The 19,355-nt window shown below is 48.5% G+C and overlaps 1 protein-coding gene across 5 annotated transcripts in view; it reads left to right on the top strand.

The window, feature by feature from the left end:
• Positions 1 to 19,355, top strand: part of PPP1R12B (protein phosphatase 1 regulatory subunit 12B) — a 99,912-nt gene that overhangs the window by 42,322 nt on the left and 38,235 nt on the right. For 3 of the 5 annotated variants that reach the window (XM_057424448.1, XM_057424449.1, XM_057424447.1), the window contains exons 10-14: positions 1,008 to 1,205; positions 1,996 to 2,078; positions 3,747 to 3,872; positions 8,563 to 8,748; positions 9,300 to 9,485. In XM_057424448.1, the coding sequence (XP_057280431.1) occupies positions 1,008 to 1,205; positions 1,996 to 2,078; positions 3,747 to 3,872; positions 8,563 to 8,748; positions 9,300 to 9,485 (779 nt within the window). The remainder of the gene's footprint in view (positions 1 to 1,007; positions 1,206 to 1,995; positions 2,079 to 3,746; positions 3,873 to 8,562; positions 8,749 to 9,299; positions 9,486 to 19,355) is intronic. The other 2 variants (XM_057424450.1, XM_057424451.1) reach the window with 2 other exon arrangements.

The raw sequence follows: 19,355 nt of genomic DNA, 5'->3' as shown, positions 1-19,355 counted from the left end.
CATTCTCAAATGGCATCTTTTTGTAAGACTTGATAACTATGACTCAAGTTGTACATTTGAGCAGTTGCATATTTGAGGAATAATATATGCTCATCAGAAGTGCCTCATGTAACAGCAAGCATGAAGGTCCATTCTGTACTATGTATAGAACATGCAGTTACGTGACCATAGAAAGGTTTAAGCTGGAGCAGGCCTCTGCAAGCCTGTAGACCAACCTCTTGCTGGAAGCAGGGCCAGGTTCAAGACTTTGTCCTGTTGTTTTGAACTACCTGAGCTCAGCTGAGTATTAAAAAGTCTCTGAGGGTGGGGAGGCCCCACTCTCTTGCTCCTAGTGCAACGTCACTCCTACCAGGAGGGATCCCTCCCTTCCCATCAGTTGGGATGTCCCACGTTAGAACTTGGCTGTTGTTCTTTCACTGCAGACTGGTTCCATATCCCATGTGAACCCCCACCCCCAGGCAGCAGAGCAGTGAAACCCTTTCCTTGCCTTCTCTTTTCAATGCTACACAAGTCCGATTTCCTCAGTCTCTCCCATTATGTGTTGTAGGCTCCAGCTCCCTGATGATTGTAATGGCTTTCTCCTGGACCCTCTCCAGTTTGGTTTGTGAAAGGGTTTTATTTGCAGCTAGTCCCAAAAGAGTTGATTATTTTTTTTGGTTTCTGCCTTTACTGAATAATTCCCCCTTCCTAAATGAGTGTTAAGAAAAGCTTCATTGTTCCTTATATTCTTTCTGCAAAGCTGGAGGAGGGCCTGTAGGCAAAGGGAGCTGCACAATGACACGAGGTCTCTTTTATCATCTCTCCTCGGGGGTGAGGACAGTTTGCATCCCTGCGAGTTCACCTTGAGCCATGTCCTCTGATTAAAGCTAAGCAGAAAACTGAAGTCATTTACAAGCTTTACAAGTGTGGCCCAGCAAAAACTGGGGCTTGTTGAAACACTGTCAGAACTTAGGTGGTGCCTTGCAGTGCTCTCACCTCTTCCACATGTCCCTCCCTCTCCTCTGCAGTTCAGTTGGCTCAGCAAGGCCGAGGAGCAGAAGGACGAGTCGCCTTCGTCGTGGCGGCTGGGGCTGCGGAAGACGGGCAGTCACAACATGCTGAGCGAAGTCGCTGCTACTCGGGAGGCACAGAGAGATAAAACTGCTTCTATCTATCGCTCTTCCTCGAGCCCTCGCATCTCTGCACTGTTGGACAACAAAGAAAAGGTTTGGCTTTCAACAAAGAGGTTTTAGTACATCCCAGTTGGACAGACTTTACCTCACAGGTTTAAGACCCTTTCCCTTTCGTTGTGAGTTCTTGCTGGGATTCGTGTCCAGAACAAAATGGAGGCTGTTCATCCTTTCTTTTTCTTTTGAATATTGTTCCTATCCTATCAGTTGTTTGTACAGAGCTGCAGTTCAGTGCCTCTTTAACCTAATTCCTGCTCAGTTTGGAGTGGGCAGCCAGTGGACAAGGGCTGCTGTGGCACACCCTTTACCAGAAAATATCTAATCCAGACCGCAGCACATACCTGCAGTGGAAATCTTCCCCCTTTGCCATCTTTACAGATTCCTCCTGTATTTGTGAATCCCATCACACATGTTCACTAGCTGTAACTTTGCTGCCTATGAGCAGATGCCCCATCCCTGAAGACATTCAAGACCGGGCAGGATGTAGTTCTGAGCAACCTGATCTAAAGATGTCCCTGCTCATTGCAGGAGGGTTGGGTTAGATGAGCTTTAAAGGTCCCTTCCAACACAAACTGTTCTATGATTCTATGATTTATAAGCAGTTCTGGTTGGAAGCTGCTCTTATTCATTAATGTGCTCTTCAGGAAATCATTTTCAGAACTGATACTACTGTGCTGTGGTTTGTGTTGCCCAAGAAAACACCTTAAGCCAGTTATCCTTGGACAGCAGAATGCTTAAGAAAGAAACCGAGCTTGAATTTAGTTGACACTGAACATGCTGAAAGTGTAACAGATGTGCAGCTGAAGTACTTCTCTTGCTTCACCAGGATAAAGACAACAAGAGCTATTTTGCCACAATAGCCCCGAGAAGACTAAGCAGTACGAGCGATATAGAAGAAAAAGAAAACAGGTAAGAACTTAATGCTCAGCTTCTGTCCTGTTGACAGTTCCTCCACAATGCCTTTTTTCTGTAGTCATGCGTCATCTGTTTTCTCAGCAGTCCCAAGTGCACAGGAAGTCACAGTGTTGAGAGCTAGCTCTGATCTAGACAGGTTCTGGCACGTTGCTTTTCATTGAGGTGAGCAGGGCCAGAGGCTGGTTTCTCCACCCTGTGTTCGTACATCTGCAGTCACCATCCAGGAAACCAGATTTATAGGTGTTTTTAGCTTTTATATGCAAGTGCCTCATTTGGTAGCTGGCACCTACACTTCTGTCCCTTGCTCCACAGTCACCTTCTATCCCTTTGTTCACATATCTGTCATATTTTGATTCACCCGAGTTTGAGAACTCTCTTACATATGGAGCTGTTCCCATTGCAGGGCTTGGGAACACTTGGTGAGTGTGTGAAATTGGCCATGGACAGAACCACGGTATAAATGGGATAAATACCGAGTATCTCAAGGTACATTTGAGGAGCTAATCTCTTCAAACAGGTTCTTCACAGTTTCTATTAGGAGTAAAATTTGAGCTTAGCCTCATTTGCAGCCACTTCCACAATCATGGTGGAAAGGCACCTCTAGAGCAGTCACTGTGACTGGGAGCAAGTCACAGCCCATGACCACGTGGAGAGAAGATAGCACAGTTTGAGGCTCTTTGCTGGTCTTTTGCTAGAACCTCCCTGCGGGGTTCTTGCTTTTAATCTCAGCCAGTCACTGTGATGTGGAGTTTAGCAGACAGTTTGTGTCTGCTGATAAGCCTGAGCAGTTTTGGCAGTGGCTCCACTGAGCAGCACATCCAGCTGCCTGCTGATGAGTGTCCTTTGCTTGGTAAAGCAGGAATGAGGGGAATCGCCTGCGTGAGCAGATGGTGCCCAGCCCTGCTGTGTAATACAGACTTCTCCCAATCCTCTTTCCTTTCAGAGCAGCTGAGTTTCAATTCACAGGTCCCACAGGTGTCTGAAAGGGCATCAGCAGCTGAAAAATGAAAACTGATTGCAGGCTGACTGAATGGATTTGTGTTGCATTGCAAGCTCAAGGTCCTGTCCAAGACTAGAAAAGGAAAAAGGACATACTGCCCATGTGTGTCTTAGGAAAAAGAGCCCTGATTTCAGATAACTGTGATAAATAGGACTGCTGGCAATTTATTGGTGACTACTGGTAATTTATTGGTAACTTCTCTAGTACTTTTAGATGTTGCCAAACATTTTGTTTGTTGTTTTCTGCTGCTAAGTACAGGAAAGGGTTTACCAGGCTGAATTGCTTTACTGTCACTGCCTGGACACCTTGGAGGTAAAAGCTTCCCCTGCAGTTGCAGTATCTGTGTATTTCTGTAATGCTGCTTGATGTAAGATGGCAGAGAGAATATAAAATGACATTATTTAATATGTTAAATTACTTTTATGGACAATCAAAATTTCAATTGCAAGTTTTCTGACTAAAAAGGATCTTGTCCCTCTTGATGCAAAAGTGATTCTTAAGCAATCCAGCTGAAGCTGGTGAGGCCAGAAGGGCCGTTTCAGGGACTTGTGTCACCGTGAACAACAGAGGTGTAAGGGAAGGATTTGTGCTATGGAACTGGAAAGGAGACAGAAACAGACTCCAGGAGTTCTGAACAACCCCTGTGCTCTGTCCTGCATCAGGGAATCAGCTGTTAACCTGGTGCGGAGCGGCTCCTACACCCGGCAGCCATGGAGGGATGAGTCAAAGGGAAATGAAGCTCCTCATTCTGGTGCACCTACTACCTACGTGTCTACCTACTTGAAAAGGTATGTCCAGTCCTGGCTTACCTGTGTTCCCAGGCAGGCAGCTCTGCTCTCAACAAGCCCTCCAAGCTTCAGCCTCCTGCTTGCTGCTCACTGCATCAGTGTATCTGGCTGGGGGACCCTCTTCTGCTGAGAGCAGGAAATAAAGATTAAGCTTTGCTGACATTTGCCATGCTAAAGGGTATTTTTGAAGGCCATCACTTTTGTTGTTTTGAAAATTGCTGAACTGAATTTAAACACTCTTGTTCACACAATTCAAATGGAAAGTTTCAGGCTAGTATTATGGTTAGATAACAAAAATTGATCATAAAAGCAGAATAAAGTCATTTCAGTCTGAAAGGACTGTTCAGGTGGCTATTGACAGGTAAGTTGCAGCTTATCTCTAATTTTCATTCATATTAGTCCATGTTTATGGCATCATTATCAGAAAAGTGGCAGTGGCTCTGTGCATGACTCACAGCACTTGCTGTAAGGAGCGAGGCTGATGTCTCCAACTGTTTTCTTGTGGCAGTAAGGAGGCAGTTTCTGTACAGTGTATTTGAAATCATGGAGGCTGAGTGTTGGTAGCCCAGCAGCATCTGGAGAGCATCCTGGGCAGAACTTCTCTAACTTGCAGTACCTGTACCCATTAAAACCACATGTATAAACACATCGTGCTGCAAAGCCACTTGATCTGGGCTTAAGGAAAAAACAGAAATATTTCCAGGTTTTAGAGTGTGTTTCAGCAAGTCCTAGACCCTGAACTAAATAACTTTCCTGAAGAAGCGACAGTTGCTTGACATCTTTGGGAAGAGGCAGGTGTTTCTGTGTTCCAGTACTTGTGCTGGTAGAGGTAAGTCGTGCTCGAGGATGTGTCTGTCCGGTTGCTGAGCACACACAGACCCATTCCCACAAAAGGTGACACAGTTACTTCAGGCAGTAGACTTCTGATCTGCTGATCCATTCCAGTGATTTCACATCTATGCTGGGACATGATGATGGGCCGACAGCCTCCGTAGTGTGTCTCTCTAAAGGCAGTCTGACAAGCTGCAGCTGATTACACTGGAAACTGCCTTGCTGTTCCCTAGTCCGAGACAGGCCAGCCGCTCACATGCTGCCCCTTGAAACTCTGCAAACATTGCCTGTTATCTGGCCAGAGCCAGATTTAGTACTACATTCACACAGTTGTACTGTATTCCCTTGGTTAAACTGTGCAGAGACTAGCAAAGGCTTTGGCTGGCAATAGTACTTCACTAACACTGATTTCTTCTTGCAAAAGCTGAATTCCGGCCTTTCACAGGAGTGTTGGTTTACAAGCAATTGTAGAGAATAGCTTTGCCAGGTAGGAATAAAGGGCACCTTTCTTAAAGAGGTCAGTGGTTTTGCATTTTATGTACAAACAGAAAAACCATGATCAATTTGAAATCTATCCCATCTGGTTTCCTATAGGAAATGCACAGAGAAACTAAGTATAATCCTATTGAACTGATTTCTCCATCCTTGTGCATCAGCTTCTAAGTTGAGGGAGGGAACCTGGTGGCCAGTTAAGGATAAGCTCTTTTAAAGTATTAACAGAACTCTGCACACAGTTCCAAAATATGAAAGCTTGTTCTGAGAGAGGAAGAATTAAAGTGAATGTGACATACCTGGATGTTACTGAGAGGGTGACCTCTGTAGTCTGCATTTCCCCTTTACCTCATGTCCTGGTTATGTTCTATAAGTGTTTTATATGACTCCCAACCAAAGATAATAGCAACAGATCCTCTGAAGATGTTATTCTAAAAGGGAACACTGACTTTCAGCAATGCTGCAGATGTTCTTCAGCTGAGGTTGAAGCCAATGTCAAAGCTCTTTGTGTAAGAGTAGAGACTCATTCATTCTGCTTTCTCCAGGGGTGTACCACTAACCCCCACCGCAGTACCCTTTTGACAGCCTGTTCTCCAGTTTGGTGCATACTGGCCTTCCAACAGCCAGTTCACTTGTTCTGTGTATTAAAGGATTTGGAGGAAATCTGGCATAGCAGATGGAATGAATTCAGCATCCTGCCCGTGCCATCAGCCTATGTGATGCCACATGGGAAGGGATCACATGCACCAGAATGAAACCATTTTTTCACACAGTTTCTCTTTACATGTTGGCATATACTCCTTTCTTACTGCTTTTAAGCCCACATTAAGCCCATCCCAGCCAGGTCCTCCATCTCCCACACTGACCTTGCTTCCAGCAATCACCAGTTCAGGAGCCAGGGGCTATCTGTGACCCTTGTTCCTAAAGCCACCACTGTGGCCCACTTCCCTGAGCAAATCCCGTTTTGACCTTTGCAGAGCCCTACAGCAGTGTGTTACAAACCAACCAGTTCTGTGTTTTGTGCAGATCTTTTTAGTGAGTGTGTGTGGCAGCTCTCTGAGGGGATTTCAGATTTGGAAGTCAGTTGCCTTAGCTGTTTTCAGCAGTATTGCTTTTGATCGATTTGAAATGCTGCTTTCCATTTCATTGCCCATTCAGTTATGGTGTTGATGTTAGAGAATGAGCAGCAAGCAATGTGTCAGTACCTGTTTTTCATTTATACTGTTGAATTCTTTAGCACAAATTCACACTCCCCTCTTTTACAGCTCCGTATGAACCCAGCTGATAAGTACCAGGATTCCCCAGCTAACTTCTTTGTTGCAATCCTGTTCAGATCAACTGTGAACAGTTGAATAAATTGCCTTGGAGTCTCCCTCAAGCTGTGCAGTGTCCCCCATGCAGGGTGACGGGGTGGGGAGGTGAATTCCTGTGGAGATGGCAATGTCTTGGCTGCCTTGGAGCAAGAGTGTGCTTGTGATGCCCCAGCACTGCGTTTCTCCAACCCAGGATGTGTGTGTTGGAGCTGGCACAACACCATCACCATGCTCTTTGCCTTCATTTCTCCTCCTTCCCCTCTCAGCTCCCCCAAACCTGCCCTCTCCCAGGCACCTGTTGCTGCTTCTGTTCTCTTGTTTCCCTTCTGAAAGTCATTGTCAGGTCTTACTTAATAACCCTCCCGTGTCCTCCCTTCCTGACCAAGTTCCTTTCTTGCTTTGCAGCCACCCCTCGTACCCCAACCTTGGGTTCTCCTCAGATGGTGCCACATCAGCCCTGATGCCCCCAGGGTTGCCACCACCTTTTCCCCTGCAGCTCCTCCTGTTCCTTCCCCTGGCACACTCTTCATTCCCATCATCTCCTCCGTACACCTATCTCTTCACGGCTGCTTGCTCCGCACGCCCACCCCAGCCAGGCTTTGCTCCCTGCTCCTGCCTTCCTCCCAGCCCGTATCCAGGGCTTGGCCTTTTCCTCTGGTGCAGGGAGCCAAGAAGGGAGGCACTTGCTTCCAGAGCACTTCCTGCCCTCGGGCAGGGGCCGGCTTTCCAGAGGAAGCGTTGTTTAGGGTCTGGTGGAGGTTGCTACTGGGTGACAGTAACTTGCTTGTTCCTCTGTGGCCTGGAGATGGCAATCAGCCATCAACTAAAGAGCCCAAACGTGAGGTTCCTCCCTATGGAGACCTTCCAGGATGCCCCTTTTTCTCCTTTGGCTGTCTAGGGACCAGCTGCTTGTTCTGGGCTGGCTGGGGCCTTAGCATGTAAAACTGGTGTGTAAATTGGGTGCCTAAGTGACCTGGGCTGGATCCTTCTTCCGACCTCCAGCCTTGGCTGTTGTCCTGCCCCTCTCAAGTTTTATTTCAGCCTTAGGCTGCTGTCTCTGACTCTTGCTTCTGGTGTTGACTTCCCCATAAACCTGCAGCTCTGTCCTGGGCTGCTTTTCCTTTAGGTCAGCTTTTATTCCTGATGCAACTGCTTTCCTCCACGTGCACTGGCATGGGAGTCGTTAGGATGCGGGAGGTGAGAAGCAGCCTTCCAGCCTATGATCCTGCAAACAGCCCAGGCTGACCAGCAGTACCAGTTGCTGAGAAAGGCATGACAGGACCCTGCACCATGCATGGGTGCTCCTTTGCACTGTGCAGACAAGCAGCCCATGCGTGGGGCTGTAGCTTCTCACTGAGGGGGGGTTTCCTCCAGAAAAGCCCCAAGGCACATCCTGAGATGAGAGCCCTGCTCCTTTTCTCCTGTCTCTTCTCTGAAGCATGAGCACCGATCACTGACAGCTTTTCAGTCAGAATGGTTTGAAGGGGTTTGTTTTAAACTGCCAAGATACGGATTCCCCTTGCTCATCCTTAGTACTTTCTGAACAGGTTTTCCAGCTGTTTTCCAGAAACGCTGAGCTTGTGCCAAACGTGCCTTAACAATGACAGTTAATGCCCCATGTGGTCATCTTTGCCAGGGCTTAAAGCCACTGAAAACAAGTTCTTAAAACTGGAAGTCCTGCACATCCTTTGGAGATGATGCAGCCAGACCTGCTTGTGTCACTCTCTCCTTCCCTGCTTTAAGCAACCTCATCCTTGCTCGTTGTCTCTACCTTTCCCCAGTGCACAGGGGTGCTCTGTGTGCGCCGCTTCCACTGCTGGAGGGTTTGCTCTTCCCTGATCTTCACCGATTCCCCTCCACACCGTTATTCCCTCCCCAGAACTCAGCTGGGCTCAGCTCAGAGGGTGCTGCTGCTCTGGGGTACTCTAACCTCCTTCCATACGGTTTGCTGAGATGTAATCCTTGCTCCCTTTCCAGCTGAGAGCCCAGCTGGGGTGATGTTCTGTTGAATACTGACTGTGCTCTGAAGGACGTGATTTTGTGATGTTTTACAGTGCTTCATTTGGTAGAAGTAGTGACCTCAACAGTCCCTACATTTCAGCCAGTCGCAATACATCTCTAGCTACCTCACCCACTACCACTGGTTCATCTACCTCACTGGGCACCCCGTGGCAACCTGTCTCTTCCTGCCCCACATCTCTCGGTGTGAACACTACTGCATCAGCCCGCCAGTATACCAGGTAACGGCTCACAGCTGAGATAACCCTGCAGAAAATCAGCATTTGGGTTGGAAGTTCTAGGTTATGGAGTAGATTGTGGATTGGAAGTGGGCTTCCATGCGGGAAGCGTTGATAAGCAATCCCAGGATGGTTGTGTTGGACAGTTTCAGTAGTGTGTGTGTGCAGCAGCAGGCAGTTAACAGCCATCTGGGACTTTACATAGCTTCTTCCCTCACTGGAGTGGTCAGTTGTGGCCTCTTGGTACCCTGATAGGGACCATGTTGTGCTCAGGCTGCTTTTGGGCATTCAGTGTACAAGCTCTTGGAGTTCATTCCTTCTGCTTATTCACCAGGTACATTTCCTAATCATTTTTGCTACAAACATGGATGTGAAGGCTGCAAATTCCTCCTGCTTTTTCCTCTCCTCATTTAACTGTGTGCTATTCTCCATGAAATCACGAGTCTAGAGTGAAGAGGACGAGCTGTCAGTGCTCCCTCCCCTTGAGGCGGCTGCTCTGGATCAGCACTTGAGTTCACTTGCTTTGCTTTCCATTATTGTCTTCTCTATTTCAGAGCCCCTTTCAGGCAACAAACTGATTCTGCTGCAGAGAAAAATACAGAGGGCATCTCTGCTAGCACCCCCCTAGGTGTAATCACAAACCGCGCTGTACTCGGCTCTGCTAACAGCATTGCGAATGCCGGCGCTGCCTCACCCGCAGGGAAGGACTTCTCAGCTGAGGAAGCCAGGGAGCGCCGAAGGTCAGTGGGCAGAGTGCCGGTGTGTGTCGGTCCTCCTGGTGATCAGCTCTCACGTGGTGGTGATGGTGGGGGTGTAAGGACTGTAACACGGAGTTCCAGGCTGCTGCGTGAGGTGTTAAACTGGCTCGTCGCTGGCTTGTAGGTGGAATGGAGTTTGGTGGTTTTCTGTTTGTCTTTTCAGGGTCTCAGCCTGAAGTATTAGTAGTCAGCTACTAGTCTCAATCCCTAATGCCTCTATGTATAGAGTCATGGAATGGTTTGGGTTGGAAGGGGCCTTAAAGTCCATCCCTGTGATGGGCAGGGACACCTTCCACTAGAGCTGCTTGCTCCAACCCCATCCAACCTGGCCTTGAACACTGCCATGGATGGGGCAGCCACAGCTTCTCTGGGCAGTCTATGCCGGTGTCTCATCATCCTGGGGCAGACGGCCCAGTAGCTGCTTGCCACAGGTTCTGTAACATGAATCCCATCTAAAAAAGAGCATTGGACTGAGACTTGGTTGGATAAAATCTGTCCCTCTGATTCTGCTCAGCAAAGTTGTGTGCCCCAATGGAGATGTCCTTGCTGCACAAGTCCCGTGGATTCCCTTTGCAGTTAGTGGGGGAAAACAACCATTCCTGGAGCGAATAGATGTGCGATACAGGGGGTGATCCACACTCTCTCCGCTTGCATTGACTTTAAAGGGAGACTTAGCACAGAGGCAGAAATCTGCCATCTGCACCCTAGGCTATTGCAGCAGTAGCAGCATTTTTAATTACTCTAGATCTGCTTGTGGTATCTCTTTCTTATCGTATGATGGTATTTTAAGACTGAGGAAATATAAACCATGGGTAGCCAGTGCTCTTCTCAAAGGAGATTTGCATTGAAGTACAGAAGGAAATGTGCATTTAGTATAGAATAGCAAATGTTCTGTATTTATTCCTACAAACAAGAATAAACTTCCTCAAAACCTCTCTCTTCAGCTGGCATCAGTGAAAGGAAATGATGATAAATGAAACCCAGATGAACTGTGTTGTTTCTGACCAGCAACCAGTTCATGGGGTGTTTTCAGTAATCAGATCCTTCCAAACTCAATAACTTTTTACCTTCCTGAGTGGAGGGAGTGCTCTGATGTGTTTCAGTGGCCCGAAGCCAAAAGATGTGGAAGCAATAATGGAAATGATCAGCTTGCAAAGCTGAAGGTGGTGGAGCTCCCGAGGAGGGAGGCCAGGATTGCTGCTGGCTTTTCTTGGCTTCAGCTGCAGCATGGCCAGGAGGGAAGGTGGCCTGTGCTGTCTGGAAAACACACCTCCAGTGCTGCTGGGGCTTGGGTCCTGTTTTCCAGAGCTAGCACAGGGAATGCTTTGCTATCACAAGCCTCCAGGTGAGCAGCCTTCGTCCATCCTGTGTGCAGGGACATACTTGGAAATAGCTGCTGGAGTACCTTTGTGAGAACATTTATGTTTAGTATTATGGGTAAGCTCCTTGTTTTGCTAGAGGTCAGTTGGCTTTAGTGTCACATGCAGTTGACTGGAGGTGAGCTGCCAAAAGATACTCCAGTGCAAAGTGAGACTGTGCAGAGGAGGAGCAGAGTGAGGGTTGTGCTCCTGGCTCACGCTTCCTGTTTCACAGCAGTGTCCCCATTTTGGCAAGCCCAGAAGCAAGCTGCAGAAGCTTTAGCTCCACAAAGCCCACTAGACCTTTGGCACAGTCTGCAGACAGAGAACTTGACTGTGACAGTACTTGTAGATGCCCCAAAGAGCATCTATTAATATTACTGCATTGGCATTCCTTGCCAAATCAGTTTCTATAAATACTATAGAAGATCTGTTTGTCCCCTGCATTTTTATTAGAGAACCATCTCCTGGGAATTATGGTAATGCAAAGAGAAACACCAGAACAATCCTCCCACCTTCAGCTGATGCTGAGGAAAAAGAGCAGCGATGATGCATTGTGCTTGTGGGTGGAGGGAACCTTACTTATGAATGTGAGCTCCAACAGCAGGATGTACTTAACTGACTGGGAAGCTGCCTGCACCTTTTGGACTAGGAAACATGGACCTAGAGGAACAGGATGGGTCATCTGAATGGGAAAGGCTTATTTTGGAAGGAGACCAAGTCCAGTGGAATAAAACCAAAACGGAAAATGGCAAGCAGTTGTCAGGAAGCACTGCATGGATTTCGGTTCCTACCGGCAGCTGCTGCAGCAGTGTTTGGTCTTCCTCAGTGTTTCCAAAGCTCCAGCTTTCTCTTAGCAACAAAAACATAAACAAGCTTATCATCTAATATTAGATCACAGGGATGTCTGCTAACTTGTGGCTTTAAATTATCTGCATGAAGGCAAAAGGTTAAAGCAGAAGGGATTGCTAGGGCTGGGAAGTGCTCTGGGGTGCTGCTTTGTATCCTTTGGTGGCCGCTAACCCTTACACTGACCCGTCCTAGTGTTTCATAGACCCACAGCCTGGCTTGTGTTGGCAGGGACCTTAAAACTCATCCAGTTCCAACCCCTGCCACGGGCAGGGACACCTTCCACTAGAGCAGCTTGCTCCAAGCCCCTGTGTCCAACCTGCCCTTGAACACTGCCAGGGATGGGGCAGCCACAGCTTCTCTGGGCACCCTGTGCCAGCACCTCAGCACCCTCACAGGGAAGAGCTTCTGCCTAAGAGCTCATCTCAGTCTCCCCTCTGGCAGGTTCAAGCCATTCCCCTTGGCCTGTCCCTACATCCCTTGTCCCAAGCCCCTCTCCAGCTTTCCTGCAGCCCCTTCAGGCACTGGAGCTGCTCTCAGGTCTCCCCTTCAGGAGCCTTCTCTTCTCCAGGCTGCCCCAGCCCAGCTCTCTCAGCCTGGCTCCAGAGCAGAGCTGCTCCAGCCCTCGCAGCATCTCCATGGCCTCCTCTGGCCTCGCTCCAACAGCTCCACATCCCTCTGGCATTTATTGCCTCCAGAGCTGGATGCTGTACTCTGCAGTTTCATCCGTGGTGCTTTACCTCCTGCTTGTTTGCCGGCTAAATTGGTCAGCAAACGCTCCAGTAGCTGGAAAATGGTGTGGCTCTGGCCTCAGGCTCTTAGAAAGCGGAGGAGAGAAGAAGCAGAAAAGGGGGCAGCGCAGGAGAGATCACTTTGGAGCAACATGATGCAGTTCATCTACCTGCAAATCACTGCCTGGTGTTAGCACCAGATGTCTGGAGGTTCAGCAAGCTGCTGCTGTGGTTATTTACATGCCCAGCTGCCTCCCTCTGTAGTGCTGCAGTGCTGTGCCGGTGCCCAGAGCTGGCCTCGTGCCACCCTCCAAGTCAATATCAGTTTATTTGCCAGACAGTTTCCTTTTGTTTCTCGTGGGTGCTCTGCAGGCACTGATCAACGCTGCTCTTTGCCCGTTCTGATGATCTCCTGCCAGTGTCAAAGTGCCTCACACCGCAAATGCAGGGTGTCCAGCTGAACTCAAAGCAGCGCTGCCTCTGCTAAGGGTGAATTATGAGTGTGCATGCTGTGCCTACTGTAGATCATAGAATCGTTGAATGGTTTGGGTTGGAGAGGACCTTGAGATCATTTAGTTCCAACCCCCTTGCCATGGGCAGGGACACCTCTTGCTAGACCAAGTTGCTCCAGTCACATGGACCTTGTTCTTCCTGGTGCACAACCGGTTTGGTTTCCACTTGGTGCAAGCAGGTGATGGGGAATGACGGGGTCGTGCTGGTTGCAGCACAGTGGATTATCCACCTTCAATCCGGGATCACAGCGGCCTCTAGTGCCACCCACAGCCCATCCATAAAGTTCACGCACGACTTTGTGTGGTTTCAGTTCAGGGCGCTGCGGTTGCTTCTCCTCCTGGGGTTCCTACACTGCAGCCCCTCTCTAGAGGTTCCTGGAGGCTGCCTGGAGCTGTGTCCCTGCTGCATGGAGGTCCTGCCAAGCTGGAACGTGCCTCGTGCCACGAGGTAGCTGGTGCTGAAAGGAAGCTCTTGGAAGGTCTGGGTCTCACTGAAACCTTTCATGTTCTATGAAGGTTTAGGTTCTCAACTGAGATTGAGAGGCCACCACGCAGCTAAGCCTGTGGCTGGCTGCCATGTGGGGCACAACAAGCTCTGCCCAGAACTTCTGGAAGGCACGTCTGTGCCCTCAGTTGTGTGACCAGTTTGAAAGGACACTCCTGAATGTCAATCTGGCCTGGCTTTGAAAGAACTGGGATTTTAATTCGACCTTATCCCCAATGGTGAGTGTTCTTCCTGTTCCTCACAAAGATTCCAGCAAGGTGGTAGCACTTGGCAGCAGACAGGGTGTGAGACAGGAAACACATCCCTCTCTTCCTAGGTTTTGAATGTATTCTGACCAGTTCCTTGGTTAAATCCATAGTGGGACTGAGGTGGGTTTGTGTCCTCAGCAGCCTCGAGGCTGATGCTCTGCTCCACCCAGCTCTTGCCCTCCAAAGTTTCCCCTAGAAGTCTTTTTTAGCTGCGGAACATCCACTACACTGCTCTCTTCTGCTTCATTCCCAAGAGGAACTGGATTTTCATTCCTCATTCCTTCATTCTGAGGATCCAGTTGCTAATTATAGCAGCATATATTAATAATATATTAATAACCGAATCCTCCTCCACCAGTAGTTAGATGAATTTTTGGCAGGTCCTTTCACCTCGTGATTCTTGTCCTGTCCAAATTCAGAGCATGACTCCTCGAGGGTGGGTGTGGGTGCCCAGCATGTCTCTTAACCCTTATTATCAGGCCAAGCCGTAAGGAACCCTGATGTCTGTCAATGTTAAACTCTGGGATTTGCATTCAAGGGGTGGTTATATGTCACTGGAGAGGAGCTGCTAGAAGAAGCTGTGAGCGTTGTCACACCATCACCTTGGACTTTGTCAGTAGTATCTGACTCTATAATCCTTGTCACTGACTGACATAGAGCTGAGTGGTTTGAGTTCTCCTGGGAAGGGTCCTGGGGATGCTGTGCAAGGTCCCTGTTCCCTGCCAAGGGATGGATCCCATCCACACTACACAGTGGGCAATAGAAAGTTAAGAGTTCTCCCTCTTGCCAAGGCCTGAACAATCATCTGGCACCTGCTGTTGAAAGCATTTCTGTGCCACCCTTCTGCAGCTAATCTCCTTTAGATAAAGTTGCCCTTCTTTCGAAAGGCTGCGGGTGGAGGTGACGTGGGAGGGCAGGAATTCTGCTGCCCCTTGGATTGTCCATGTTGGGAAGAGGCGAGATTGCTCCTGCTCGATCGGAAATCAAGCTGCAGTTTCATTTGGGAAAAGGTCGAGGTGTGGGATGGGAGTCACTGGGGCTGAGCCTGGTTTCCTGTGAGGAAGATGAGCAGACGTGGTGCTGCGAGCTCAGCTGCCCGCTGACTGCATCCATCCAGGGGCAAGGGGGAGGTTTTGGCATTTGCTTCGTGGGGGGAGCCTGTCTCAAAGCAGGGATATATGCAGGACCCTCCAGGAATGGTCAAGGAAAGGCAGCAGGGACCACTTGAGCTAACCAGTGTAAAAGAACTGCAGCTTGACAGCATGGAGCAAGCAGAAGGTAAATCTGCCTTTCCCATCCCTACATGCCAAATCTGTGTGCAGTTCCTCCCTCCTTACTAACCATAACCCTGGACGTGTTTCACCCATTTAATCCTTGTGTCTACCAGCACATTTGTGTAATGCAGCTCTGCAGCCAGGGTCAGTTCCAGCTGGGCACTGGATGTTCAAGGTTGGGGCATCTCTCAACTTCAACATGTGCAAATACTTCTCTGTGTCCAAACGTAGCCATTAAACTAAGGAATGTACCCAGAATATTAGTGAGATACTGTGGATGGGACAATTGAGAGCTAATTTAGCATAAAACCAGCTATTCCCTTAAATTCTTTGCTCCACAGCACCGACCCGTGGATGTTCCAGGGGCAAAAGGCAATTTGCCACCCTGGGATTTCTATAGGAAAAGTTTTTGAGCAAACTTCATTCATCTTCTGTCGCAGAGAATAGTGGGCACTCCAGATTGACCCGAAGCCACTGCCACATGCTAAGAAATGTCAATCTTAGCTCGACAGGAATGGAAGACCTTTTACGCTGTTAATACTGGGGCTGTTTTCAGTAACTCAGTTGGGCTGATCCCTGCTTCTCTTCGGGAAGCTGCTCTCAGCATCTCTTCGGTGTCTGCTTCCACGAGGTGGCGGCCGGAGGCTGCTCTGCTGTGCTGCTGTACTTGCCAAGGGAGCGTTTCTCCTCAGGCTTCCCTAGCTCAGAAGCTGAACCTTCTTTGTCACCACCAAGTTTTGATTGTATTTTATTCTTTAGTTGCAAAAAGCCATTTCCCAGATATTCAGATTTTTGCCAAGTGAATTAGTTTTGGTTTTCAGGGATTTCTTGCTCTGTTTCAAACTGAACTGGATCTGGGGGAAGCTTTACGAGGTCTGCTTGAGGTTGCTGAAAATGTCAGCTGGGCTCACTTGAAAATGGGAAAGCAAAACACTGATAGGGGCAGAACACTCGCATCTTTGCCTTCATTTTGTTCATCAGCTGGCAGGAGAGCCCCATCCAACCTGGCCTTGAGCACTGCCAGGGATGGGGCAGCCACAGCTTCTCTGGGCACCCTGTGCCAGCGCCTCAGCACCCTCACAGGGAAGAGCTTCTGCCTAAGAGCTCAGCTCAGTCTCCCCTCTGGCAGGTTAAAGCCATTCCCCTTGGCCTGTCCCTACATCCCTTGTCCCAAGCCCCTCTCCAGGTTTCCTGCAGCCCCTTCAGGCACTGGAGCTGCTCTCAGGTCTCCCCTTCAGGAGCCTTCTCTTCTCCAGGCTGACCCAGCCCAGCTCTCTCAGCCTGGCTCCAGAGCAGAGCTCTCCAGCAGCATCTCCATGGCCTCCTCTGGACTCACTCAGCAGTATTCCTGCTTGCCAGCACATCTGCCTCCCTTAAAATAAACAGTGATCCCCAAAAGAACTGGTCCTGATCTTGGTTGTCCTAAATGGCTTCATTAGCTCTGAAACTCCAGCCCTCGGAGCATCTTCAATAACCTCAGTCATTTAAAAGCTTCCAGTCCATGTGCTGTCTCCCACAGCTCCAAACTCTGCGTTCTTGGTAGGTTCCAGTGCTGTACGTTATTGTTCTGGCAGAGACAGTACCAAGCCCCCCAGACTGAGAGCAAGCAGGGCCACGGTCCCACCAAAGGAGCAGCTCTGCCTTGCGAAGGGCTTGCAAAGACATGAGCCTGGGCAGATGGGGAATCACACACCAAATCAGCAAGAGCTGGATGCTGGAAGTACTCTTAGAGCAGCAGCTGCTGTATGTGTAACCTCGACCCATTGTAAACATCACATCAAAGCATGAGTTCTGAGGAGGGACAGAGGGTACTTCTTGTGATTAACAAATGACAAAGATCACAGGTCTCTTAATCTCTTGGATCAGCACCTGAACATGTTGAGTGAAGCAAAGCTGTTGCAAATACAGAATTTAATCTTCTGTTGTTAACCTGCTAATCATGCTGTAAACAGATGATTGAAATGCAGAGCTTTAAACTTCCCAGAGTTGAGAACTCACAGTCCAGACTGAAACACGGCAGCTCACAAGAGCAAGATCCTGTTATCCCTCTGTCCTCAGCTTATCAAGTAACTCGGCATCGGCTGGCTCTGTCTCCTCATTCCTAGCTCCAACACTTGTAGTGTGTGATGTGTTGTCCTTCTCTCCTGCTGTCAATGGTCTTCCCAAATGATAGTCAGCCAACTTTTCATGGCAGTGTCTCTGATGAGTCCTGTCAATGCTGTGGCCTGATGCACAGAGCACGTTAGCACAGGGCTACACAGAGTGAAACACTGAAACCTGTGGCTTGCTGGGATGCGAGAGCAGGAGAGTTTCTTTTCCTGTCTCCATGTGGTTGTCAAGGATTGACTTGTTGCCTGGCACACACTTTATTATCCAACTTAAGGAATTGTATTTTGGGAGCTGCTGTCAGCATTGTTGCCTGCAGAACTCGCACTCGCTTCTCTTCCCTCCCTCAGCTTAGAGATAGTTCCTTAGCCAATGGCAAATTTCCAGTTGGTAGGAATGCATTGCTGGGATGCTGTACTTTTCCAGTTGTTTCCAGGGGAACAGTATCAGTACTTGATGATTTGCTGGTTTTTTTTTCCTATCCTCCTTTTTTTGGTGTGTGTGTATATATATATATACACACACATATATAACATCCATATAAATGTATATGGATGTAAGTAAGAGCAGTAGAGAGATATATGATGAAGATATAAAATCCTGACATGTTTGGGATAGTGATTTTGTACTTTAAGAACAGCCATTTCAAGCATTTTAGAGTCTGAATATCTGTGGCTTTCCATGTGCAGGAAACCAAACCTGGGCCTGGCTGCCCTTACCCGTATTGTCTGTCCTGGCTTCCAAGAAAGCTGTCACTGTGGTTTCCAGTCCGGTGAGTGTGGTTCGGAGTCACTCCTGAATCACAGTATTCAGGTGAGATGGCCCATGGAGCATCTCCTGCCCACGGCAGACTTTCCTCTTAGAAGAGACGCATAGAATCATAGAATAGTTAGGGTTGGAAAGGACCTTAAGATCATCCAGTTCCAACCCCCCTGCCATCAAGCATAGCTCCAGCTCATGACCAACAGCATCACATTCACAGCTCGTGTTCTGACTGCGCTGGCTGTGGCAACGTGGGTTTGTTGGAGAAGGACCTGGTGGGGATTGTCAGGAGCTCTGTACTCCTTGGAGAAATTTGTCATCTGTTCTTGTTATCTGTGCACCAGTTAACAGAGGATTGTCATTTCTTGTCCTGCATCATTCACCCTTTACTCTGGAGGGGGTACTTTTTTTCCCTCTGGCAAAGGATCTCCAGCACGCAGATATGCTCTTGTAGTTTACCAGCTTGTATATCCAGGCTTACCACTGCCCTGCTTTGAATCTCTCCTTCTATTAGTATTTTATTGCAGCTCCTTTTGCCTTGAGATGGTGATGAGCAGCTGGGATCCATCTTGTGTCACGCTGACCTGATTCATAGAATCCCAGACAGGTTTGGGTTGAAGGGACCTTAAAGCTCATCCAGTTCCAACCCCCTGCCACGCACAGGGACACCCTCCACTAGAGCAAGTTGCTCAAAGAGCCAACAGAGACAATAGGTGTTTTCTTGAAAACAGGAAGAAAATGGCAACCAGACTCATCATGCACTTCCCAGCTTTTTTCCAACTAATGCACAAATCAGAAGTCTATAGCTCTCGTGTGGCAGCAGGACAAGGTCTCTGCCTCTGGAGCTCTAAGCTACAGCAGTGCTTCTGCAGGCTCTCACGAACACATCTCTCACAATTTATATTCTGCTGCTTGTATTTGCAACCAAAACTCTGGGGAGAATCTGTTCTTGCTTTCCACATGCCTTGAACTCAGCACCACGGCTGCTCTGGTGTCAGGTATTCCTCAGAGGAAGCTTATGGTGGGAAAACACAACACACAGGACCATTTCTTTGCAGATCCACTTGGGTCGTGTGATCCTGGCTTCAATGTGTAGGATGCCACAGACACTGCACTGGAGCAAGCGATGGGTTTCTTATATACATCATTAACCCCACAGGGGGTTGTTCGTGCCCCATTTGCTGCCTGTCCCTGCAGCTTGCTGCGATCTGCAGTTTTTCTGCTTTGGAGAGCAGGGTATTGCTCTCCCCCCCTGTCATCCAGCCGTGCTTTGTGGCTGCAGCACACTTGTCAGCTCCTTGCAGTGAATTTGTTCTCTGTTTCTTCCATCCCATTTAGCATGCTCTGCTCTCTTAACATTCAGCTTGTAAGCAAAGTGAAGCATCAGCTACAACTGTAAAACCTGGCTTTTCCCTCCCTCCTCCACAAAGGAAGAAAAAATTGCAAACACACCAAAGAAAAACCCCATCAAGCAGAGCAGAAATGTGATTGAATTGCTGGTGTGGAG

This window comes from Pezoporus wallicus, unplaced genomic scaffold, assembly GCF_028554395.1.
Source record: "Pezoporus wallicus isolate ANWC-B61680 ecotype Strahan unplaced genomic scaffold, APGP_CSIRO_Pwel_v1 contig_9123, whole genome shotgun sequence".
Taxonomy (NCBI): Eukaryota; Metazoa; Chordata; class Aves; order Psittaciformes; family Psittacidae; genus Pezoporus; species Pezoporus wallicus.
The sequence above is the reverse complement of the archived record's forward strand: the minus strand, read 5'-3'. Positions and strand labels throughout refer to the sequence as shown.